Below are 27,335 nucleotides of genomic sequence, written 5' to 3'. Positions count from 1 at the left end.
TCTTATGTCTCGGGCTCTCTCCTACCTTAAAATAGATGGTTAAAAATTGACGCTAAATCCTCTTTTCTGGGAGCTAAGTAGGAGGTCATATTTGTTTTCATTTGGGTTCAGGAAGGGGTTGTTCTTGGTTTTAATTTTTTCTGCTGTTTTTCAGAGAAGCTGACAGCCGGCTCCTGGTGCTTGGTTTCAGGTATGCAGTCCGGTTGGGTGGTTTCAGTTGGGGAGCACGGTGCAGGGAGGGGAAGGTGGAGGGGACAGGGGGATGCCAGCCCCTGTAGGCTGCTCAGTACACTCTGTTCGCAAGGCTGTTTGCTATGCGGGCCGCAGGCTTTGGGCCTTTGAAGGGTTGAATACCATCTTTTGATTTACCATGGCTGATGGTGGGGAGGACTAGAAACTCAAGAACACTCACAAAGATCCAGCAAAAGAAAAAAAAAAAAAAAAAACCAAAATAACCAAACACACACGTACACAAAAGAAAAACCAAGAGACGCACTGACAACAGAAATCAAATGTGGTTGGAAAAGAAAAAGGGCATAATATTGTAAAAGCTGCAAACTGGAAAAAAAAGGAGACACAACTGAACAAGCCACTGCTCAAAACAGTCTTCTGTGTCCTAGAGCATTTGAGGATTGTAGTACAGGCACTTTTCAAGTGTAACCAGTTGACCTGACAGCAGATAAGAGTGGTATGGATTTCCCACCTTCCCAGCAGGCCATCTAGGATTCTGGACCGTGTTGTATCTGCTACATGTGTCCACCATGTCATCCCCACGCCTCTGACAAGCCATCCTACTGACATCTTTAGGAAGGAGCTGTGTATCTAAACATATTCTACATCCTCCAACCAATCATAGGCTTAGAAAGTTTGAACTCAGCTGTGTCAACACAAGGCACTGACTTTCTATTGAGTAGAATCAACAGAAACACAGATTGCCTTTTTTTTTTTCTTGCAAAAGCCAAGAGGTCCCCACTTTCCAAAGTGTATTGATTAAAATTCAGTCAAGGTCAGTAGCCCAAAAGAATGTGAGGCCATAAAAAGAGGAATTTCCAAAGTATTACTATAAGTAATTACAGTAGAAGAAGAAGTCCTTTCTCAATAAAGTTACAATTTGAAATCGCCAATTTTTCAACGTGAAGGAAAACTGGATATGTATTATATGAGAAGAGAGTAACTGTTAACAGTGTGACTTAATCATCTTTATAAAAAGGGCTGCTGAATGAGGGTAGGAATGTCAGGAAGGAAGAAGGAGATACATATCGGGAGACACACTGTCCTTCAATGTGTCAGACTCTAAACTCAGAGAATTTTCCCCCAGTGGGACCATGGAAACACTGCGCCTTGTCCTCCCTACTAGGAGAAAGTATAAGGAGATAGTAGTGTTGTCAAGGCCACTAGAATTTCCCGTGCGATTGGTCCCTGTGGAGCTTCAAACTGCATTCCCCATCCCACTCATGTGGCTCTGTTCCCTCCAATACCACCCTCCCATTTTGCTACTATCTCCTGCCCTGGCCCTGCTCTCTAACCTTGACTGTTTTGAGTGGTGACCGAGGAGTTGGACTTAATGAGAATGGGATTGATCAAAAGATGGACCAAAGTAGCGTGTTTCACACAAAGCTAAACGATTCCAAAAAACCAAGAAAGGAAACTTAGAAAACGAATCTTCTAGTAAAGAAATACCACCACTGTCAGAAACCAGAAATTGACATCAAAAACCTCATGCAGAAACAAGGAGAAGGTGTTTGTTGCTGTTGGATTTTATCCTCAGTCTATTAAACAAGAGGTGAGCAGCTAACTTTCAAGAAACAAACAAAGAATTCAATCAAACCAATGAAAATCGGAAAAGAAAGGGAAGACAAGCCCAAACGGAGTGGCAGAGGGTACTTCATACGATACCTAAGTTAACCATGAGCTTGACACGCCCCCCATCGAGCTCCAAACGCAGGGTGTCGGCAGAGTCCCTGGAGGTGGTGGCCACCAGCAGCCCGTAAGCTCGCTGGGACATGAAGCGGAAGGACACGTCCTCTGCCTCGGTGTGCATGACCATGGGCATGATGATCTTCATGTACATGCTTCCGTCATAGCTCAGGATAGACGCCTCTGCAGAGAAGAAAGGAAGAAATGGTTAGGAGGAAGAATTTCAGCATTTGCCTTCGCTTCCAGGGTAAGCAGGATAGTATGAAGATGCACCAACTTTGTAGACAGGTGGCTTGTGTTTGGGAGCTTCCCCAGTAGCTCAGTTGGTAAAGAATCCACCTGCATTGCAGGAGACCCTGGTTCAATATCTGGGTCAGGAAGATCCCCTGGAGAAGGAAATGGCAACCCACTCCAGTATCCTTGCCTGGAAAATCCCATGGACAGAGGAGCCTGGCGGGCTGCAGTCCACGGGTCACAAAGAGATGGGCACAACTGAGCAACTAACATGGGGCTTGCATTTGCTCAATCTCCATTGCCACTTTTAAGCTAGACGCAGGCCCTTTAAATGCTGAGGGTCCTCTTTTGCAAAGGACATCTGGTAGCCTTGGTCCCTGCTCTACCATGCTCACCGACTCGCCAATGGCAACAAAGGAAATAATGGATGTGAAGTCATTCTGCAGAAGTGAAAATGTCCTCACAGACAGTAGTAATTGTAATTCTGGGCTTCCCTGGTGGCCCAGATGGTAAAGCATCTGCCCATAATGTGGGAGACCCGGGTTCAATCCCTGGGTTGGGGAGATCCCCTGGAGAAGGAAATGGCAACACACTCCAGTACTCTTGCCTGGAAAATCCCATGGACAGAGGAGCCTGGAGGGCTACAGTCCATGGGGTCGCAAAGAGTCAGACATGACTGAGCGACTTCACTTTCTTTCTTACACTGTAGATACGACAAAGCCAAAGACACTAAACAAAGCCTGAGTCCTGTGAGCACTTCATGAAGAACCTGAGAGAAGGAGCAGTTTATAAGCACGGTAGCAAATAAATACATACTTGCCAAGTGCTGCTGGGAAGAGGAAAGAACAGCAGCATAGCCAGGCCTCAGAGCATCCCTAGTGGCCAGGCCTTGTGAGAGTCTGCTTGGCCCATTCAAAGAAGACTGATAAGAGCCAGGGCTAGAACAACAACAAAAGCTAAGGACAGCATTGAAAACCAGCCATTTTATTTTTATTCCAGTAGTACCTTTATAAGAAAAGGAGCAGCTCACCTTTTTGCCAATCTAAACAACACTTTCGTTATGAGCCCTCCAGCCCCTCCAATATGTTAGCTCACTTAATGCCACAAGGTGGGTCTATTATTCCTACTTTCAAACAGAAAACCACAGCTCATGGTGGGGGATGGGTATTATCATCCCAAAGCCACATAGTCTGGATTTTAAACCAGTATATCCAATAGCAAGTCCAGGGCCTGTTCTGTAGCATCATGTCATTCAAAATGTGAATTTGTTGAATCATTCATTGAGCAAATATGTTTACAGAACACAGGACAAAAGCAAAACTCACTTTCCCATGAAGCCAGTCATCACTGAGCTCCATTCCTGGCATTGAAGCAGTCCTTATTAAATATTTGCTGTTGCTAAATATTTGCTACTTTCCTATACACACTGTCCCTTTGAGAAGGAACTGGTAACCCACTCCAGTATTCTTGCCTGGAAAAATCCCATGAACAGAGGAGCTTGGCAGTCTACAGTCCTCGGGGTCCCAAAAGAGTCAGACACGACTGAGCACATGTGCACCGTGGAGGGTACAAAAGGCGAAGCAAACAAGATCCCTGTCTTGAAGGCAGAAACAGTGCACACAAATAACCAAACTAGAATTTAAAAACGGCTAAATGGCCCAGCAAAGGTGCATCAATAAAGCCAGGCGCATTCAGAAGACAGAGGCTATAGCACGCAGGTGAGTAGAATACATGGGGTAGTCTGAAACTGGTCTTGGTAGATGGGTGGAGCTTTTAATGAAAAGTGATGGCATCAGATTTGATAGGTAGACAAAAAAGTGTCTCCATATATAAAAAAGAAAGAAATAGGGGAATGCTCAGATAATAGCAAACTTTACCAGAAGCATCAAGCATATTTTGAGAATAGTTATACAAAGGTGCTTTGACATTACAATGAAATCAACAGATTTGGGTAGATACTGAGAAGTAAATGAATGATTAACAAAGAGATAAACATCTTCTGTCTTCCTGTATAAAAGGAACAGGAACAGATTGGAGAGACGAGGCAGACCACCCGGAAGGTTCTCAAAATAGTCTGTGTCATCATCTTACCCCCAACCTTACTTTCACAACACACACAAGGTGCATGAAGAACAGTATAAATACACCTGTCATCCCTGGGAATCGACCATCACCCAGTAAAATCCGTGACATGCTAATAGTTGTATATTGCAATTTGCAAACTCTAAGGGTCACAAATGAAGGCGGGACAGTAACAGACACCATCAAACTGAAAACATATTTTGAAGATCTGCTCTTAGATGAGAAGTATAATCTAAATTTAACACACACTCCAGACGCGAAAGAAACGTCTATCTCCTGAAAGAGCAGAATCAAAAGATCAATAATGATCACTAAAATTTACTGAGCACTTAAACCATTTGCTTTCACTTTCTAAGACTTTACATGCATTAAGATGCATTCAATCCTCACAAGCACATCATGAAGAAGACACTATTATTATAGTTTATAGATACCAGGTCACACATCTAACAAACGGCAAAGCTAGAAGTTAAATGCAGGCAGTCTGATTCTCACAGCTGTATACTTGATGATTTGGCCACATTTCGAGAGTTATACCACAAGCACACCCGTGTTTCTTAGCACCCAGAGTACATCTATACTGCTTCATGGCAGAGTGTGGTATGCTTGTGTATTTGTGCATATATGCACATGTGTGCACAGACACATAAATGCCATTATTCAAAGTTGTATTTTATGACCATATAGAATTACATAAACAGAAAGTCCTGTGTTTGTTTTTAAAGAAGTTCACTGAAACCTAGTGTGTTTTGTCATCACACAGTGCAGCATGTGGAATCTTAATTCCCCACCAGAGATCAAACCTGTGCCCCCTGTGGCGGAACTGCAAGCCTTAACCCCTGCACTGCCAGGGAAGTCCAATGATACAAATTTCTAAATGATATCTTGTTATACATTACTATGCACAATGCTCTACGTGGCTTTATGATTATGCTGCTGCGGCTAAGTCACTTCAGTCGTGTCCAACTCTGTGCAACCCCATAGACGGCAGCCCACCAGGCTCCCCCGTCCATGGGATTCTCCAGGCAAGAACACTGGAGTGGGTTGCCATTTCCTTCTCCAATGCATGAAAGTGAAAAGTGAAAGTGAAGTTGCTCAGTCCTGCGTGATTCTTCACGACCCCGTGGACTGCAGCCCACCAGGCTCCTCCGCCCATGGGATCCTCCAGGCAAGAGTACTGGAGTGGGGTTCCACTGCCTTGAACACCATTAAGTACTACTATGACTTTCTACTATAAATACCTACACTCAAGCACACTCCTTTTTAAGAGATGCGAAGGCATTTGGTGAGCCATGAAATGGTTGTTTGGATGCATTCAACTTAAATAATTCCAAAATTAATGGCCAATTTGATCCCTCTAGATATATGCAGTGAGAGAATATGCATCTTTATGTCAATATTGGTAGTGTCGGAGAATAAATATAAGGTGAGTGTGTAGTTCAGCATCCAATGGTACAAAACGAAGTACGGATCTCAGCGCATACCTTTGTGTGTATCTTGGTGAGTGTGTTCTATTAGTAACATAGTATTTTTCAGGGGAAGGTGATGAAGCAGAAAATTTAATATAGAAATCAGCTGAAAATAAATTTGCTTCAGAATTCATATTAACTTGCTTAAAATATTTCAAATAAAAGGGGTACATGAATGGAATACTAATTTGAGGGAAAATGAGTCTAAAGAAAGAACGTTATTTGATCTAAAGTCTATCAGCTTATTGAGTATTGAAAGACTTTATCATGAAATGCTGAGATTACAATACAGTTCTCCTATTTTTTTCCTCGTTTCTGCTTTTATAACTTCCCTTTCTTTTAAGTGAATATTTAACATATTATGTTAATTTCTTTGATGATTCTTAAGTATATAATTGGGCTTCCCAGTTGGCTCAGTGGTAAAGATTCTGTCTACCAATTCAGGAGATGTGGGTTTGATCCCTGGGTCAGGAAGATCGCCTGGAGAAGGAAATGTCAACCCACTCCAGTATGCTGGCCTGGGAAACCCAATGAACAGAAGAGCCGGGTGGGCTACAGTCTATGGGATTGCAAAAGAGATAGACTTGACTTAGTGTCAGACTTAACTAAGTCAGATTTAGCAGCAACAACTATATAATTAACTAACTAAAAGCTTCTTTCCTAGTGGTTGGTCTAGGGCTTACAACATAAATCTTAGTTTATGAGAATCTACTTCCCATTTATATGAACTTAATTCCAGAAAGACATAGAAATTTTACTTACATGCTCTCATCTCTTCCTCCCTTCTGTGTTATTATTGTTATTCATGTGATGTCTATATATGTTTCAAACTCAAAAATACATTGTTATACTTATTGCTTTATAAAAACTTCTGTCTTTTTACGAAGTGAAGCAATGAGATCTCAGATATATTTATAGAGATTTTTAAAGTTAAGCTTATTTACCATCTCTGTCTCTCTTTCTTCTTGTGGATTCAAATGACACCATCTGGTGTCATTCCCTTTCTCCAGCATAGCTTCATTCATTTTTGTTTTATTGTCAAATATATTACAATTCTATATGTGATAGACCCAATAATACAATGTTATAGATTATTTTATGTAACTGCCTTTTAAATCAGTTAAAAGAAGAAAGAAAAAGATATGCTTAATTATACTTTTCATTACTACCTACACAGTTACCTTTATTGGAACTCTTTGTATTTTTTTTTTCCCATGAAGATTCAAATTACTGTCTGCTGCCACTTGCTCAAGGGCCTACAGGAGCTATCCCACGTTGAAGGTCAGGAAGGGCGGAGGTGAGGAGATACCCCTCATCCAAGGTAAGGAGCAATGGCTGCACTTTGCTGGAGCAGCCGTGAAGAGATACCTCATGCCCAAGGTAACAGAAACCCAAGTAAGACGGTAGGTGTTGCAAGAGGGCATCACAGGGCAAACACACTGAAACCATACTCACAGAAAACTAGTCAATCTAATCACACTAGGACCACAGCCTTGTCTAACTCAATGAAACTAAGCCATGCCTGTGGGGCAACCCAAGACGGGTGGGTCATGGTGGAGAGATCTGACAGAATGTGGTCCACTGGAGAAGGGAATGGCAAACTACTTCAGTATTCTTGCCTTGAGAACCGCATGAACAGTATGAAAAGGCAAAATGATAGGATATTGAAAGAGAAACTCCCCAGGTCAGTAGGTGCCCAATATGCTACTGGAGATCAGTGGAGAAATAACTCCAGAAAGAATGAAGGGATGGAGCCAAAACAAAAACAATAATGATGCTAAAGCTGAAACTCCAGTACTTTGGCCACCTCATGCGAAGAGGTGACTCATGGGAAAAGACTCTGATGCTGGGAGGGATTGGGGGCAGGAAGAGAAGGGGACGACAGAGGATGAGATGGCTGGATGGCATCACTGACTCGATGGACATGAGTCTCAGTGAACTCCGGGAGTTGGTGATGGACAGGGAGGCCTGGCATGCTGCGATTCATGGGGTCGCAAAGAGTCGGACATGACTGAGCGACTGATCTGATCTGATATGGCAAGTATACTAGCAATGAAGTCTCTGTTTTTTGTTTACCTGGATACATCTTTATTTCACTTTCACTTTGGAAAGACAGATTTTTTTTTTTTGACTATAGAATTCTTGGTTGTTGATATATGTCTTTCAGCACTTTTAATGTCAATGCACTGTCTTTGGGCTCCATTGCTTCTAAATAGACATCAGCTGTCATTCTTACTGTGATCCCTTGTATATGATGACTTGCTGTTTCATGATTTTCTTTTTGGGTTTCAACATTTCTATCATAATGAGTATGGATGTGAATGAATTTCTTTGCATTGATCCTATTTGAGGCTCACTAATGTGTAAATAAAAAGAAAGTAGGGAAAACCACTAGACCATTCAGGTATGACCTAAATCAAATCCCTAATGATTATACAGTGGAAATGAGAAATAGATTTAAGGGACTAAATCTGATAGATAGATCACCTGATGAACTATGGACGGAGGTTTGTGACATTGTACAGGAGACAGGGATCAAGACCATCCCCATGGAAAAGAAATGCAAAAAAGCAAAATGGCTGTCTGAGGAGGCCTTACAAATAGCTGTGAAAAGAAGAGAAGCGAAAAGCAAAGGAGAAAAGGAAAGATATTCCCATTTGAATGTAGAGTTCCAGAGAATAGCAAGAAGAGATAAGAAAGCCTTCCTCAGTGATCAATGCAAAGAAATAGAGGAAAACAACAGAATGGGAAAGACTAGAGATCTCTTCAAGAAAATCAGAGATACAAGGGAACATTTCATGCAAAGATGGGTTCAATAAATGACAGAAATGGTATGGACCTAACAGAAGCAGAAGATACTAAGAAAAGGTGGCAAGAATACACAGAACTGTATAAAAAAGAGCTTCACGACCCAGATAATCACAATGGTGTGATTACTCACCTAGAGCCAGACATCCTGGAATGTGAAGTCAAGCAGGCCTTAGAAAGCATCACTACGAACAAAGCTAGTGGAGGTGATGGAATTCCAGTGGAGCGATTTCAAATCCTGAAAGATGATGCTCTGAAAGTGCTGCACTTAATATGCCAGCAAATTTGGAAAACTCAGCAGTGGCCATAGGACTGGAAAAGGTCAGTTTTCATTCCAAGCCCAAAGAAACGCAATGCCAGAGAATGCTCAAACTACTGCACAATTGCACTCATCTCACACGTTAGTAAAGTAATGCTCAAAATTCTCCAAGACAGACTTCAGCAATACGTGAACCATGAACTTCCAGATGTTCAAGCTGGATTTAGAAAAGGCAGAGGAACCAGAGGTCAAATTGGCCAACATCCACTGGATCATTGAAAAAGCAAGCGAGTTCCAGAAAAACATCTATTTCTGCTTTATTGACTATGCCAAAGCCTTTCACGGTGTGGATCACAATAAACTGTGGAAAATTCTGAAAGAGATGGGCATACCAGACCACCTGACTTGCCTTTTGAGAAACCTATATGCAGGTCAGGAAGCAACAGTTAGAACTAGACATGGAACAACAGACTGGTTCCAAATAGGAAAAGGAGTACGTCAAGGCTGTATATTGTCCCTGCTTATTTAACTTATATGCAGAGTACGTCATGAGAAACGCTGGACTGGAAGAAGCACAGCTGGAATCAAGATTGCCGGGAGAAATATCAATAAACTCAGATATGCAGATGACACCACCCTCATGGCAGAAAGTGAAGAGGAACTAAAAAGCCACTTAATGAAAGTGAAAGAGGAGAGTGAAAAAGTTGGCTTAAAGCTCAACATTCAGAAAATTAAGATCACGGCATCTGGTCCCAGCACTTCATGGCAAATAGATGGGGAAAACAGCATCAGACTTTATTTTTCTGAGCTCCAAAATCACTGCAGATGGTGACTACAACTGTGAAATTAAAAGATGCTTACTCCTTGTAAGGAAAGTTATGATTAACCTAGACAGCATATTGAAAAGCAGAGACATTACTTTGCCAACAAATGTCCGTCTAGTCAAGGCTATGGTTTTTCCAGTGGTCATGTATGGATGTGAGAGTTGAACTGTGAAGAAAGCTGAGCGCCGAAGAATTGATGCTTTTGAACTGTGGTGTTGGAGAAGCCTCTTGAGAGTCCCTTGGACTGCAAGGAGATCCAACCAGTCCATCCTAAAGATAATCAGTCCTGGGTGTTTATTGGAAGGAGTGATGTTAAAGCTGAAACTCTAATACTTTGGCCACCTCATGTGAAGAGTTGATTCATTAGAAAAGACCCTGATGCTGGGAAGGATTGGGGGCAGGAGGACAAGGGGACGACAGAGGATGAGATGGCTGGATGGCATCACCGACTTGATGGACATGAGTTTGGGTAAACTCCAGGAGTTGGTGATGGACAGGGAGGCCTGGCGTGCTGCGGTTCATTGGGTCACAAAGTCGGACACGACTGAGTGACTGAACTGAACTGAATGTGTAAATTAATGTTTTTCCTCAAATTTGGGAAATTTTCAATCATCAATTCTCTAGATATTTTTTGTCTTATTGTCCCTCTCACTTTTCCATGACTGCCATCATACATATGTTGGTCCACCTAGTGATGTCCCATATCTATCTGACGTTCTTTTTCTTCACTTATTTTTCTTTCTTCTATTTAGACTTTATAATCTTTCTTGATTTATCTTCAAGTTTGCAGATTCTTTCTTCTGCTAACTGAAACTTACTGTTGAGCCCGTTAGTGAATTTTTCATTTGGATTATTGTACTTTTAGATAGTTAGAAAAGACATATAGATAGGTAGGTAGGGAGAGAAACAGTCTCCAAACGAGGGAAATTTTGGAGATGGAAAATATATAAATAAATACATATATAATTTTAATCTCTTTATTAACATTATCTATTTGATAAATCATTGTCATCTTATTTTTCTTTAAATCTTGCACAGGATCCCTTAATTCCCCAAATTCTCCTTGAACATATTTATAATAGCTTTGGTGTAGTTTGTCTGCTAAGCACAACATCTGAGCAGTTTCTATTGCCTGTATGTATCCCTGTATATGGCTCACACTTTCCCGTTCCTTTGTATGTTTCATGATTTTCTGTTGAAAACTGGACATTTTACATCACAGACTGTAGCCATTCTGGACACTACTGTCCCCTCCTTGACTACCACCAGGGTTACTTCCTTCTCTTCGTTCATTAGTTTATTTGTTTAATGACGTGTGTGTGTTAGTTGCTCAGTCCCCATGCACCACAGCCCTCCAGGCTCCTCTGTCCGTGGGATTTTCTAGGCAAGAATACTGGAGTGGGTTGCCATTTCCATTTCCAGGGGAATCTTCCCAACCCAGGGATTGAACCCAGGTCTCCTGAATTGCAGGCAGATTCTCTACCATCTGAGCCACTGGCTAAACTAATTCTGTGATATATTTTCCCAGCAGTGTGAAGGTTCTTATGTCCTTGTTCAGATATTTTTTTTCCCCTTTTTTATTTTTTAGCCTGTCTTCCTAGGTGTTTTTCTTGAGCAGTAAGTGGCTTACACTGACCCAACTATTATACTTAAGGCCCCCCTGGTCAGTATTTTTTTTTAATCCATTGTCTGTTGGATTTGTGTGACTTGGAGGCTGATTTCACAGCTCAGGAAGTTTAAGACTTTGTCTCATGTTCAGCCCAGGACTAGCACTTGGAAGCTGCCCCTCCTGTCAGTCTTGGGAACATGCACATTCCTCCGGCCCACGGCACCAAGGATAAATGTGGTTTTACCTTTAAGCCTAGTTCCCAAAGATTTTCCCCTGATGATAAACGTAGCTTATCATTCAGCCAGTTGAGAAGCTGTACTTAAGCCCCTTGAGCCAATAGGCTTTTCCCCTTACTGATGGAGGTATATGTACTTTAGGAATACTTTCAAGTCCTTCCCGTCTCCTCCTCTAATTAATCTGAGTGTCGCAAATATGCATAACCATGTAGACCCTCATGGCTTTCTCCACCTCTGATTCTTTTCACTAAACGTCTGGCTGGTCTGCCTTTTCACTCCTTGCTACTAGTGTCATGAATCTATCTGTCCTTTCAGAATTGCTAGTGACCAAGATCACCACTATTTTCAAAAGTCCTTTACCCATCAACTTCTCCAAGCCTTGTTCTAAACAGTCAGGTGAATAACATAATCAATACACATCTCAGTGTTAAATGCACTATATCTGATTTTCTTAGGTGCCATCATGCTATTTTTGAACTTTAGAGTTAGGTCTTTATATTAAGAACAAAATTTTGGTTTGAAATTTAGGTAATCTCCTTGTTGAAGGACCCTGTTTTTCTATTTCAGAGATTGAATTATCTTGTCTGTCCTCCATATCTCTTAGTTTTTTTTTATGATGGATTTAATCTCTTTGACTTTTCATCAGCACTCACTGTGATGATCTGAGGCTTTTCCTTCTGTCAATACATCAATATTTAGCCATGTATCCTCTGTCCTCATGTTGTTACTAATTATTTCAATTAAGTTATGTGATCACATTTGGCTCTCAGATATGCCACATACAATCCCCTTTTCCATTCACTCTGTTTTGTATATTTTCCTCAAATTCTTAAGCTGTTGTTCGTTACCCATTCATGTCTGACTCTTCATGACCCCATGGACTGCAGCACACCAAGCTTCACTCTCCCTCACCATCTCCCAAAGTTTGCCCAAGTTCATGTCCATTGCATCGGTGATGCCATAGAGCTATCTCATCCTCTGATGCCCTCCTCTCCTTCTTCCCTCAATCTTTCCCAGCATCAGGGAATTTTCCTGAGTTGGCTGTTTGCATCAGATGGCCAAAATATTTCAGTTTCAGCTTCAGCATCAGCCCTTCCAACTGAGCATTCAGGGTTGATTTCCCTTAAGATTGACTGGTTTGATCTCCTTGCCATCCAAGGGACTCTCAGGACTCTTCTCCAGTACTACACATCAAAGGCATTTCAATTCTTAGGCACTCTACCTTCTTTACGGTCCAGCTCTCATAACTGTACATATAGCCTTGATTATACAGACCTTTGTCAGCAGAGTAATGTCTCTGCTTTTCAACACTGTCTAGGTTTATCATAGCTTTCCTGCCAAGAAGCAAATGCCTTCTGATTTCATGGCTGCAGTCACCACCCACAGTGGTTTTGGAGCCCAAGAAAAGGAAATCTGTCACTACTTCCACTTTTCCCCACTCTGTTTGCCATGAAGTAGTGGGGCTGGATGCTATGATCTTAGTTTTTTTAAATATTTAGTTTTAAGCCAGCCCTTTCACTCTCCTCCTTCACCCTCCTCAAGAGGCTCTTTAGTTCCTCTTTGTTTTCTGCCTTTAGAGTGGTAGCACCCACATATATGAGGTTGTTGCTGTTTCTCCCACCTGTCTTGATTCCAGCTTGTAACTCATCCAGCCTGGCATTTCTCACCATGTGCTCAGCATATAGATTAAACAAACAGGGTGAAAGCAGACAGCCCTGTCATACTTCTTTCTCAATCTTGAACCAATCAGTTGTTCCATACAAGGTTCTAAGTGTTGCATCTTGACCCACATACAGGTTTCTCAGGAAACAGGTAAGATGGTCTGGTATTCCCATCTCTTTAAGAGTTTTCCAGTTTATTAAGATTCATATAGTCAAAGGCTTTGGCATAGTCGATGAAACAGAGGAAGATGTTTTTCCTGGAATTTCCTAGCTTTCTCTATGATCCAGAGAATGTTGGCACTTTAATCTCTGGTTTCTCTTCCTTTTCTAACCCCAGCTTGGACATCTGGAAGTTCTTGGTTCACATAATACTGAAACCTAGCATGTAAGACTTTAAGCATGACCTTACTAGCATGGGAGATGAATTCTTACAGGATTAATTAAGTTGTCTGACAATATTCTGCAGTGCAAATGAGCTACAGAGTATACAGCCCATGAGAAATTTTTCTGCCCTTGGGTTTGTTTTCTTCTAGATCAAATTCCTTCAGTTTTCCAAGCTATATCTATGTTTAAAAATCATATTTGCTGCTGTTTTGTATTTGCACTGTCTTATCATTGTCTTTCTTGCTCACACTCAGGTGGCTCTGTCCAGAGTTTCTAGTTGTTCAGATACAGTTTCACTAACTTAGTGCTTCTCAAAATCAAATACAATTTAATGGCTTCATAATTTTAGTTCTATGTACTTTTTTTTCCCCTGTAGGTTGAGAGATGGCAATGTGGAAGGAAGTGGATGGGAGAAATGGAAGGCTCAGTCAAGACTGTGTGTAACCATCATTTAGCTTGCAGGGCTGGGTGTCATTTCTGAAGTTAATGTCCTATACCACCTACTTGAAGAGTGCCACCCAAGGCCATGGTGGTGGGTGGTGGGGGGATGACACATTTCGACTTCTAATCCCTTTAGCCCCGGTGACTTCTCTCTTGAGCCTCAGTCCTGCTTTCTGTTTCGGCTACATGCACTTGCCTCCCACAGCCATTCCCATTATTATTTAAAGGCAGGACCAGATAAGAACATCTGCTCAGTCTATTTCCTTCCCTCTAAAGGCATTTTAGAAAGACTTCTCAACTATTCTATTTTTTATGATCTAAACAGTACTACACCTGAGGGCCATAAGCAGGGTTTGCAGCCTTATCATGGTTGACCATTTCTCTTGACTTGGCTTCAGAATCATTTCTCTTGCTCCCATTGTTTGAGATCTATGACACGGAGTTGAGCTTCTTTCGTTACTTGGAGCTAATGATGATTTGGCTAGTATACTCTTTCCTGTTTAACTTGAAAGAGGGAGTTCATGGCAGGCAGCTTTCCCCTACCATCCTCCTAGAGCTTTTTCAAAATCAAATCATTACATCTAACACCAAAGAAACGATACGAAATAATCGAAGCAGCATTCTTTAATATTATTATAGTATATCTTGTTTTGATGCGATGAGGTCTTAAGAGGCAAAGTGAAGACTATAGGGAAAATAAACTGCAGGAAGTGAATGGTACAGAAGATCTTCTTGCTTACACATACTAGGAAGTGACACCACTTACATTTCCTGTAGTCTTAAAGGAGAAAGCCAGACCGGTAGGCACAGACAGGGAAGAGATAAAACAAAAGTACTAGACAATACAATTGATGTGAGGCCACAGACAGATACAAGGGGCCCCTTGACATCAATACAGTCCTATGAATAATTAGCAAAATGTGCTTTCATGCAGTCGACTTCCCAGGTCTCACTTTGCACTTAGCATAACAAGCAGACTTCCTAGTACTACCCACTGGCCCTTAAGCTGTCTACTGTAGAAAGAAAGTACGTTCATGGTCAGCCTTGTAAGCGAAGCACCAATAAACCATCACCTTCCCCACCAGGTTCTCTTTTCATACCTTCAAGACCTCCTCCTGCTCACTCCTGCAGCGAATGGCCTCATACACTCCCCAAGTATGTTTTATTCTAACAAAGCTTCCAAAATACACAGATTGCTTCCTCTCTAACCAAACTGGGCCGATCTTAAACAGTGTGCAAATGTATGTGGGAATGCCTGCCAGGTTCTAATTCTGTATTTTGCAGCAGCAGGAGCAACACAAATCTCTAGCTCTGAGCAGACCCAACAATAGCCAATAGTTCCAGGGAACCATAACTGTTACGAGGTGATCTCCTCCCTCTGGTGGACAAGGCTGAGAAGAACTAACTTTTCACATTCTCGACATCATGCTTCCATTATAGATAGTCCAATGGCCTTCCCATCCCCAAACAATTAAAGCACCCTAAAGCCATGACAGAAAATGTGATGTAGGTTTCCTACTTTAAGAAAAGCAAGCAGGTATATCTGAATATTTTAGTATTCAAAAATAAAAAAAAGAAATCCTGGTTTGTAGGATGCATAATTTCAAGAAAATGTTCCTTTGCTCAGAGAATTCATGTAGCTTTATCTTAAAATTTCCCACTGAATTCAAAATGTGACTTAATTTATAAAAATTTAACATAACACAAATCTTCAAAAGAACTATAGCCACTGCTTGCAGTAATATTTGCTCATTCATTCAATGACTAATATCTAACGTGTGCCAGATAGTGTGCTAAAATGGGGGTGACAGGATCACAAATAGCGTGAGTTACAGACACAAACAGGTAAACTGTCATACTACAGAATGGAAAAACCTCACGTTCACAGCAGCACTATTTACAACAGCCCAGACGCAGGAGCAACCTAAATATCCATCAATGATGAATGGATAAAGAAGATGTGGTACATATACACAATGGAATATTACTCAGCCATAAAGAGGAACAAAACTGGGTAATCTGCAGAGACACAGATGGACTTAGAGACTGCCATACAGAGTGAAGTAATACAGAAAGGGAAAAAAACAAATGTCTTAGACTAATGCATACATGTGGAATTTGGAAAAAAAATTCTACAGATGATCTTATTTGCAAAGCAGAAACAGAGATACAGACATAGAGAATAAATATATGGATACCAAGGGGTAAAGGGTAGGTAGTGGGAGGAACTGGGAGACTAGGATTGATTCATATGCACTATTGATACTGCGTATAAAACAGATAACTAATGAGAACATTCTGGTTAGCACAGGTAACTCTCTCTCTCTCTCTCTCTCTCTCTATATATATATATATATATATGGTTGATCCATCCTGTTGAGCAGTAGAAACCAACACAACATTATAAAGTGACTATACTCCAAATCAACACAACATACTAAAGCAATTATTCTCCAATTAAAACATAAATCATTTCTTTTAGAGATTTACATTTTAAGGTAAAGATAAAAAATTTATTTGAAAAGAAAAAAAAATAATGAACAAAGTGTTGTGGGAATTTAGCCCTTGCATCTATAGCTTTACCTAGCATCATTAGGGAGGGGGTATATCCCTCAGGTTTCAAGAATGAGAAAGAGTGAACCACGAAGAGAGGAATTAGAAGGCAGTCCAGCTGAGGGAACATACGTACAGGTGCAAAGCAGATAAAGGCATGTGATGAAATCATATTAAATACAATGCTTGACACAGCATCTGGTAAATGGTAATTATAATGCAGCAAACTCAAGAGTCAGGAGGAATTCAACATGCCTTAAGAAGAACAGGATTTCTCAACAGTGATAATACTGAACCAGATGTTGTGGAAGTTGGCCTGTGCATTGGAGGATGCTTAGCAGTGGCCCTGGCCTGCACCCACTAGATGCTAGGAGCAGTCTGTTTAGTCAAGACAAACCAAAGTATCTCCAGACATTGCCAAAAGCCTCTTAGGGGAAAAATCGGCAACCCCCCCCGGCCCCCACCCAGTGAGAACCACATTGATTCCATATGGGCTAGAGTATATGGATCGGAATGGTAAAGTTAAGATCATGTATAATATCATATAAGAAACGAATCGCCAGTCCAGGTTCGATGCAGGATATAGGAAGCTTGGGGCTGGTGCACTGTGATGACCCAGAGGGATGGTATGAGGAGGGAGGTGGGAGGGGGGTTCAGGATGGGGAACACGTGTACACCCGTGGCGGATGCATGTTGATGTATGGCAAAACCAATACAATATTGTAAAGTAAAAAAATAAAAATAAACTTATGCTATTAAAAGGCTAAAAAAAAAAAAAAAGACTGAAGGGAGATAGAGAGGGTCTATCCTAACAGAGCAAATAACCACACTTACGAAGTTCGGATGTTAGTCAACAGAGATGACTTTTAAGATAGGAAGTGATCTGATAGGACTTCCTTTTTAGGCTAACTGTGGTGATGCAGGGAAGGCAGAATGGTGTGGTGAGAGACTAGATGCAATCTTACTTAATTTTCCTCCAGATACTACTGCCATTGCTTTATTTTGCGAGCATATTATGAAATTTCAAAACACAGTATTTATAAATGATGGTGGTATGTTTCTCAGAATTGATCTGACTCTGAGTCAATTCAACAAAGCTCTATTGTGCAGGACTATAATTACACATATGTAATTATATCTATGGGCTTCCCTAGTAGCTCAGTGGTAAAGAATCCGCCTGCCAATAAATGCAGGAGACTCGGGTTCCATCCCTAGGTTGGGAAGACCCCCTGGAGAAGGGAATGACATCCCACTCCAGGATGCATGTCTGGGAAATCCCATGGACATCAGAGCCTGGTGGGCTACAGTCCATGGGGTCACAAGAGAGTCGGACACCACTTAGTGCTGAAACAACAGCAATTACACCTGTTCAAAACCATTGCTGAGTGGGCTGTCACCATGAGCATGTAAGCCTGGAGTTAGAAAATCTGGGTAGAATCCTAGATCTGCAAGTTATTTTTTTAATTTCTTGGCTGTGCTGGCATGTGAGATAATCTTAGTTCCCTGACCAAGGATTGAATCCAGGCCCCCTTGCTTTAGAAGCACAGAGTCTTAACCACTGGACCACCAGGGAAGTCCTAGATCTGCAAGTTATTTCACAGTGAAACATTTTTGAGCTTCAGTTTCCACATGTGTAACATGTATAATAACAAACTGTATCAGCCAGGATACTCAAATTAGGTCATTTGATGAAGGTTTAATAAAGGTATGAAGGTTTTATAAAGGTAGAGACAGGGAAGAATGAACCCTCCAGAGGTAATATAGTATTCAGGGTTATTAAAAGCAAACCCCAATTACTATTTTGACTACCCTGAGGCCTGACAGAGCAAGGGGAAAGTCAATTGCCAGAATCCTGATGCAGGAGGGGTAGAAGGAAAGAACAAGGGTGCATTGAGTGCCTCACAAGACGGTGGGCTTACATCAAGGGGCACAGCAGTGGGTAATCATGTCAGAGGGACAGAGATAAGAAAGTAACTATTTGGATCTCATTCTCATCATTTCTCCTCATCTTTATTGCCTGCTTTCCATTGGGCAAACTCAACCAGAATAGATGGTTACGAGAGGCTGTTAATGTCGTCCCTATAGGGTACCTTCCAGGGTACAAAGCCCAGTGGGAAAGTATGGTGGAGATGGGAGAATGGATCCAGGGTTTCAAAGAAAAGCTACTCATCACAAAGGGGTGGCCACTACTAATCAATCCAGACATCTGATATTAACAGGTCCTCAATGAATGTTACATGCATATGTGCATACACATGTGTTTTAATTTCCCTAAAGTCTAGAGATGACCCATTGCTCTCACATGTGCATACTTCCATATCAGAAGCAGCGCTAACCAGCAGAAAGAGCCTAGGGGTCCAGAAGCCAACATTCCATCCCAGCTCCACGTCTCATGGGCATGCAGCCTTAGGAAAGTCACACATTCTCAGACTTCCCTTTTCCTTTATGTAAATCTTCAAGCATTTCCAAAAATCATATAAGAAAATACATTTGAAAGAGCTCCATGAAGTGTAGTTCAGTTCAGTCACTCAGTCATGTCCAACTCTTTGCGACCCCAAGCACACCAGGCTTCCCTTGTAAGTAAAGAGCTAAATACAGTGCTTTGCTAATCTTTCTCTTTATTACACAGTCTACTTTGGCTAAATAGAGAAATAAGGTAGACATTCTGCCTTCCTTTGATCTCAGATTCCCTATACAATGGGTCTACTTTCTTTTTAATATATGTTATTTATTGGCTATGCTGGGTCTTCATTGATGCACACAGGCTTTCTCTAGTTGCGTCGAGCGGGGACTGTTCTTTGTTGCAATGTTCAGGACTCTCGTTGCAGTGACTTCTCTTGTTGCAGAGCATGGGCTGTAGGCATGCAGGCCTCAGCAGCTGCAGCTTACAGACTAGCGGGCTCAGTAGTTGCAGCACATGGGCTTCCACAGCATGTGGGATCTTCCCAGCCTAGGAATTGAACTGGTGTCCCCTGTATCGCAAGGCAGATTCTTAACTAACGGGACCATCAGGGAAGCCCAGGTCTACTTTCATAATAATGGTAGAGACTGCATTCAAGAACCCCCGAGTCTTATTAGTTACTGTAGATAATAAGCATGGTTCATAACAGTCATAGGCAGACTATGTTCAGTGATTGAACCTGACATCCAGCTATGCTTTCCATCCTGAAAATCAGACAGCTCTATTTCTGTAGATTTTCATCTTTGCCCAAAGCTTGTAGCCTCCCTCTGTCATATTCTTCCTGTTAGTATTCCAGAGAATACATCTGCTCTCTGGTTATCACTAGTGATATTTGGTTACTAAAAATTTGAATAAAAAAGTTTTACCTGTGATCCATCAGTGGGGATGACTGATTTGCAGGCATGGGATGGATCTGTATATTTATCATGTTTAGTTTATCTAGAACAACGTTAGACAACAGTGTTGAGCAGACACAGGTTAATGATTAACGGCCAACTTGCATGCATGTCCTTGCTGTGTTTCTCAGGCTAGTTTTGGTGTTTTCATTTCCAATTAACTGGGTTGAAGCTGCAGAGAACTGTTCCGCTCACAGGTCTGCTCAATGGAATGTGACTGCTCCATTACTGCCTAAAGTCAGACTAGAGGAACCAGTATTTCAGGGCAGCAAAAGAGAAGACACTTTCTACCTGTCAACTGTTCCGCAATGAACCAACTCAACAAACATCAGTTATGTATGGAAATTTGTAAGTTGATACTGAGACAGTATTTCAACACGAACCAAAGTCAAATTGGCTAGGACTATAAAAAACATCTCAAAGAGTCAAACCAGTGAAATTTTCAGAAGTCTAATTAACTGATTAAAGTAGAATCAGTCTCTTGTGATTTTATCAGAAAAAAAGAGCACAGAAGTTATAAGATTATTTCTTTGAACTGCACAAAATTTAGAGTCAGAAACTTAAATTTACCTGCATTCAAATCTTAATTTCAAAACTGAGGAAACTGAAGCAATATTGAAAAGCTTTGCCTTTTTTTCTTAAAAAGCTCATTCATAACCTTATTTTTTTTCCCTGTTTGGGACTCTATTTCCAAAATGAGGCTGTACAAAATTAGCAATGATCTGAAAGAGTTGAATCAATAGACATATGTATGTGTGTGTGTGTGTGTAGGTATGTGTGGGTGTGTGTATAGGTACGTGTGTGTGTGTGTAAGTACGTGTGTGTGTGTAGGTACGTGTGTGTGTGTGTGTGTGTAGGTATGTGTGTGTGTGTGTGTGTAGGTACATGTGTGTGTGTAGGTACGTGTGTGTGTGTGTGTGTGTGTAGGTACGTGTGTGTGTGTGTGTTTAAATACTTGATCTATTGAAGCGCCTGGTTCACAGTACTGTTGACAACTATATATGACACGCATGTATCATATGTATATAGTGGTGCATGCTTAGTCTCTCAGTCGTGTCCGACTCTTTGCAACCCCAAGCACTGTCGCCAGGGTCCTCTGTCCATGGGATTCTCCAGGCAAGAAGAATGGAGTGGGTAGCCATTTCCTTTCCCAAGCAATCTTCCCAACCCAGGGATCGAACCCAGGTCTCCTGTATTGCAGGTGGATTCTTTACTGTCTGAGCCACCACGGAAGTTCTATGTATATAGGATATATATATATGACATACATACAATCTATTATACTTCCAACACTACTTAAGCAGAGTTATCTACATAATGGAAATACAAAAGAACTGTGCCAGACATTACACCCAGTTTACAATGATGACATGTGTGCATGCTAACTTGCTCAGCTGTGTCTGATTCTTTGTGACCCGATGGACTGTAGCCCACCAGGCTTCTCTGTCCATGGGATTCTCCAGGTAAGAATACTGGAGTGGGTTGCCACGCGCTCCTCCAGGGGATCTTCCTGACCCAGTGATGGAGCCTGGATCTATGGCCCCTGCATTGGCAAGCAGGTTCTTTACGACTAGCACCACCTGGGAAGCCCAATTCACAATGAAGATGAATTAAAAGATATAATTTTCTAATGGATGTAACTAAGAGAATTAACAGAGGGACATCTCACAGCTCCACATCCGTATACGGTAGAATACGAGAGTCACTAGTTTATTCCAAGGTTAATAAACTACCCTTAGAATTAAGTTCCACATAGTTTTACAAAACTTAGAATGCTGTTACATTGAATGTTAACATACATAATGTAACATAATGTCTACATAATGTCTAAGGTTGACACATCAGTCCATTGACCCCTCTGCCAATTCTTGCTCAGTAGAACATGCTCTTCTACATCATTTGTGGTATTCATTTCGAGATCACTACAGCATGTTTTTAAGTCAATAGTTGCGCTTATTTATTTTTAACACATAGTATTTTAGTGCCTATTATGTTTTCCAGCATTGTTCTAGACTGGGGATCTAGAAATGGACAAATTTCCCTTCTGTACAGCTTTAACATTAGCTATAGTCTCCTGAGGGCAATGGCTGAATAGAAGAAAACCTGTTAGCCCAGTGATATAAATGTCAAGTAGCTACTGTCACGTACTAGGGAGAAAAAAAATCTACAGGAAGATAATCATTTGACTATGTTCATGGCTGGCATCGCTCTGATTAGTCTATTCTCAAGCCTTCTATTAATATCATTTTATAAGAATTTTGGAAGAATAATCTCAGATAATTTTTATCAAGGGAAAAGCCACAGCTATGGAATACCTACCGAGTATATCTCAATTCCTTTGTCACAAAAGATGAAGGTGCATGCTAGGGTTACTACTTCCTAAGGTAAGAGGCTATCACTGTGGCTATTGAGCAAAGACTGATGTTATGCCTAGTTTGCCAAATTTTCTAAAGAAGTTGTAACTGTCTGACAGATGACTAGGATGCATCATGAACAGGCAGCTGCTGCAGTAACTATGGAGAACACAGCTATGATTAAGCTATAAAGACTTTTTCTTGTCAGGCCCCCAATCCCCTATAAACAGAAAGCTGTTTTACAGGGCTGGCAAACTGTACTGTAAATTATATTACCAGCCCACAGCTCATGAGTTTATAAGTCTACAGGGAACAAGTTATCTGGCTCCGCCACCATGCTTAGCTTGCCAAAATTGCATGTGAGGCACACTAGTCTGAGAGAGATTGCTAAAACTTAAAAACGAGTCGGCCAAGAATAGCACTGGAGCAGAAGAAAGTTACATGGTACATGACACTAATTTGTCCCTAAAGTTTTCCTCCTGGAACTTCTTTATGACTCAGTGACACTATCTTGCAGCCCCTGAGTCAACAATTATACTGTAAAAACCACTAGACTTCAAGGGTGTGTCTGATGAATGCACAGACAATCTCCAGTAAAAATAAAAGGTCCCTCATCTTATTATACCACCCTGGAAATGTTTCTGATTTCTTGTTTATTTCTCTAACTATCAGAAGGCATCTCTGTTTTCAGGGTTCCTTTTCTCTTTTATCCTTTTATTCTCCTGATAGTTGAGTGAGTGTCATTTTTCGTAAAACAAATCAAACCATGTCACTTTCAAGTCAAATGCTTTCAATGGCATCACAATATCTACTAATTACCATTGGATTCTAAGTCTTTGATGATCTGGCCCCAGTCATATCTCCAACAGAGCCACCTGTCCTTCTGCACCCCTTTAATTTTCCCGTAAAAACACTAGGGGCTTTTAGAATATGCTCCATACCTGTGAGTCTCTTCTTGCCACTCCCTTCATATGGAATGTTCTACAATTCCCAACTAACTGATTTAGTTCAGTTCAGTTGCTCAGTCCCATCCGATTCTTTGCAACCCCACAGACTGCAGCACTCCAGGCTTCCCTGTCCATCACCAACTCCTGGAACTTGCTAAAACACATGTCCTTTGAGTCAGTGGTGCCATCCAACCATCTCATTCTGTGTCATCCCCTTCTCCTTCTGCCTTCAGTCTTTCCCAACATCAGTGTCTTTTCCAATGAGTCAGCTCTTCACATCAGGTGGCCAAAGTACTGGAGCTTCAGTTTCAGCATCGGTCCTTCCAATGAATATTCAGGACTGATTTCCTTTAGGATTGACTGTTTGGATCTCCTTGTAGTCCCAAGGACTCTCAAGAGTCATCTCCAACACCACAGTTCAAAAGCATCAGTTTTTTGGTACTCAGCTTTCTTTATGGTCCAACTTTCACATCCATACATGACTACTGGAAAAACCATAGCTTTGTCAACAGACCTTTGTCAGCAAAGTAATGTCCCTGCTTTTTAAAATGCTGTCTAGGTTGGTCATAGCTCTTTTTCTAAGGGGCAAACACCTTAATTTCATGGCCATGGTTATATCTGCAGTGATTTTGAAGCCCAAAAAAATAAAGTTTGTCACTGCTTCCATTGTTTCCCCATCTATTTGCCATGAAGTGATGTGACCGGATGCCATGATCTTAGTTTTCTGAATGTTGAGTTTTAAGCCAGCTTTTTCACTCTCCTCTTTCACTTTTTTCAACAGGCTCTTCAGTTTTTCTTCACTTTCTGTCATAAAGGTGGTGTCATGGGCTTCCCTTGTGGCTCAGCTGGTAAAGAACCCACCTGCAATGCGGGAGACCTGGGTTCAACCCGTGGGTTGGGAAGATCCCCTGGAGAAGTGAAAGGCTACCTACTCCATTATTCTGGCCTGGAGAATTCCATGGACTGTATAGTCCATGGGGTCACAAAGAGTTGGACACAATTGAGCAACTTTCACTTACTTACTTGCTTATCTGCATATCTGATGTTATTGATATTTCTCTTGGAAATTTTGATTCCAGCTTGTACTGCATCTAACCCAGAGTTTCTCATGATGTACTCTGCATATAAGTTAAATAAGCAGGGTGACAATACACAACCTTGATGTACTCCTTTCCCAATTTGGAACCAGTCCATTTTTTCCTGTCTGGTTCTAACTGTTGCTTCTTGTCCTGCATACAGATTCTTCAGGAGGCAGGTCAGGTGGTCTGGTATTCCCATCTCTTTCAGAATTTTCCAGTTTGTTGTAATCTACACAGTCAAAGGCTTTAGCATAGTCAATGAAGCAGAAACATGTCTTTCTGGAATTCTCTTGATTTTCTATTATCCAGCGGATGTTGGTAATTTGATCTCCGGTTCCTCTGCCTTTTCTAAATCCAGCTTGAACATCTGGAAATTCTCGGTTCACATACTGCTGAAGTCTAGCTTGGATAATTTTGAGCATTATTTGCTAGCATGTGAAATGAATGCAATTTTGCAGCAGTTTGAACATTCTTTGGCATTGCCTTTCTTTGGGATTAGAATGAAAACTGACCTTTTCCAGTCCTGTGGCCGCTGCTTAGTTTTCCAAATTTGCTGGCATATTGAGGGCAGCACTTTCACAGCATCATCTTTTATGATTTGAAACAGCTCAACTGGAATTCCATCACCTCTACTAGCTTCGTTCATAGTGATGCTTCCTAAGGCCTACTTGACTTTGCATTCAAGGATGTCTGGCTCGAGGTGAGTGATCACACCATCATAGTTAGTCCTGGCTTACCAACCAAGAGTAAGAAAACTCACTGACTCTACTATCAAAACTAAGCAAGTCTCCTTTTCCATGTCTACTTCCTTAGTTCAAGCCTCCATTCTCTCTCTGCTAGCCAGACTTCTAATTTTTCCCCCACTTCCATTCTTTGCTCTCAATAATCTATGCTCCACTTGGCAGTCAAAGAAATCACTTCCTTCCCCTGCTATCCCTTCCCATGCCTCCCTAATGCACTTAGAATACATTTGTACTCCCTGCTTGACTCAAAGTCCTACATGACTTGTTTCTTCTCTATCAGGTGACCATATGTCTAGGTTTAGCCCAGACAGTTCCATTTTATTTCTATGGTCCTGGTGTGATTATCAGTGAAACCACCATTTACTCAAAAGTCTGCCAGGTTGGACTTAAAGTCAACTACTCAATCTACTTCTGCAGCTGAAATTCCACTGTTATCCTCTTGTCCAGCACACTGTCCTCTCTTTGTCTTGATGAATAGGACACAGCAATTTGTTCTTGTGCTCAAGAATCCAGCCAACCTGTACTTCAGCATAGAACTACTTGCTCCTTAAATTTTTTGCACAGCTAGCTCCTTCTCATTCATACCTTGGCCTTAACAGCCTAACTAGCCACTGGTCAGAAAGATATTTCCCCATCATCCTATCTAACTCCTCATTTCTCCACGTGTGTTCTATCATATTAGCTCATTTATTTTTTAATCCCAGCACTGAAAATATCAGTTTTTTGTTCATGTGTTTATCTGACACCTCCTTCTATAAAGCAAGCTCCACGAAAGTGGTACTGTTTTTGTGTTTATTACCAAGTAACTACTTTCTAGATGAGTGGCTGGCCCATAATAGGTTCTCAGTGAAACAGATAGTTAAAACACACACACACACACCACTCAAGCATCCCCTTCTCTATGCAGTCTATCCTGGCTTCCTGCACTCCCACTCCAGTGGAGATCAACCACGCCTCCATGGCCCCTTTCTGCAGTGTACACACATATTATGGGCAGTTCCTGCAAGAATATTTTTGTGTGCCTTTTATTTTGATTTACCTGTTTGCTTCTCTCGTCACGCTGTAAGCAAATCTGAAGGCAAATATACTTCCTGTTCATTTTTCTGTTTCTGTTCCTGTTGTTTTTTTCAAATATTTTATTTCAAACTTAAATACTTATAGAAAAGTTGCAAAAATTACACCAAGCATTCTCTTATACCTCTCACCCTACTTCCCCTAATGCTAATACCTTACATAACCATTGTTTGAGTATAAATAATAGGAAATTAACATTGATACAATACTTTAAGTAAACTTCAGATCTTTTTCAATTTTATGACTTTTTCCACAAATGTTCTTTTTCTATTTCAGGATCTTATATGCATTAGTTGTTATTTCTCCTTAGTATTCTCCACTATATACTAATCCCTACATCTTTCCTGTTTTTCATGTCCTTTTAAAAAGTACCAGTCAGATATTTTATCAAATATCTTCAATTTGGGTTTGTCCACCCTTATGGCAGAAAGTGAAGAGGAACTCAAAAGCCTCTTGATGAAAGTGAAAGAGGAGAGTGAAAAATCTGGCTTAAAGCTCAACATTCAGAAAACTAAGATCATGGCATCTGGTCCCATCACTTCATGGGAAATAGATGGGGAAACACTGGCAGACTTATATTTTTTTGGGCTCCAAAATCACTGCAGATGGTGACTGCAGCCATGAAATTAAAAGATGCTTACTCCTTGGAAGGAAAGTTATGACTAACCTAGATGGCATATTCAAAAGCAGAGACATTACTTTGCCAACAAAGGTCCATCTAGTCAAGGCTATGGTTTTTCTAGTGGTCATGTATGGATGTGAGAGTTGGACTGTGAAGAAGGCTGAGCACCAAAGAATTGATGCTTTTGAACTGTGGTGTTGGAGAAGACTCTTGCGAGTCCCTTGGACTGCAAGGAGATCCAACCAGTCCATTCTAAAGGAGATCAGCCCTGGGTGTTCTTCGGAAGGAATGATGCTGAAGCTGAAACTCCAGTACTTTGGCCACCTCGTGCGAAGAGTTGACTCATTAGAAAAGACTCTGATACTGGGAGGGATTGGGGGCAGGAGGAGAAGGGGACAACAGAGGATGAGATGGCTTGATGGCATCACCGACTCAATGGATGTGAGTTCAAGTGAACTCCGGGAGTTGGTGATGGACAGGGAGGCCTGGCGTGCTGCAATTCATGGGGTCACAAAGAGTTGGACACAACTGAGCGACTGAACTGACCTGAATGTTTGTTCATGATTGGTGTGAAGTTATGCATTTTGGAAAGACTACCATGAAATTGACATTGTGTCCTTCTCAGTGCATTATATCAAGAGGTTCATGATGTTGACATGTCTTTTGACTGGTGATGTTTTCT

General features: G+C 41.2%; 1 protein-coding gene across 1 annotated transcript in view; it reads right to left on the bottom strand.

The window, feature by feature from the left end:
• The window catches only part of LOC129622138 (neurexin-3-like), a 468,103-nt gene that overhangs the window by 322,670 nt on the left and 118,098 nt on the right, over positions 1-27,335 (bottom strand). Inside the window, exon 4 of the mRNA XM_055539028.1 lies at positions 1,897-2,100. Within this exon, the coding sequence (XP_055395003.1) occupies positions 1,897-2,100 (204 nt within the window). The remainder of the gene's footprint in view (positions 1-1,896; positions 2,101-27,335) is intronic.

Source organism: Bubalus kerabau, chromosome 10, assembly GCF_029407905.1.
Source record: "Bubalus kerabau isolate K-KA32 ecotype Philippines breed swamp buffalo chromosome 10, PCC_UOA_SB_1v2, whole genome shotgun sequence".
In the NCBI taxonomy this organism is placed as follows: Eukaryota; Metazoa; Chordata; class Mammalia; order Artiodactyla; family Bovidae; genus Bubalus; species Bubalus kerabau.
The sequence above is the reverse complement of the archived record's forward strand: the minus strand, read 5'-3'. Positions and strand labels throughout refer to the sequence as shown.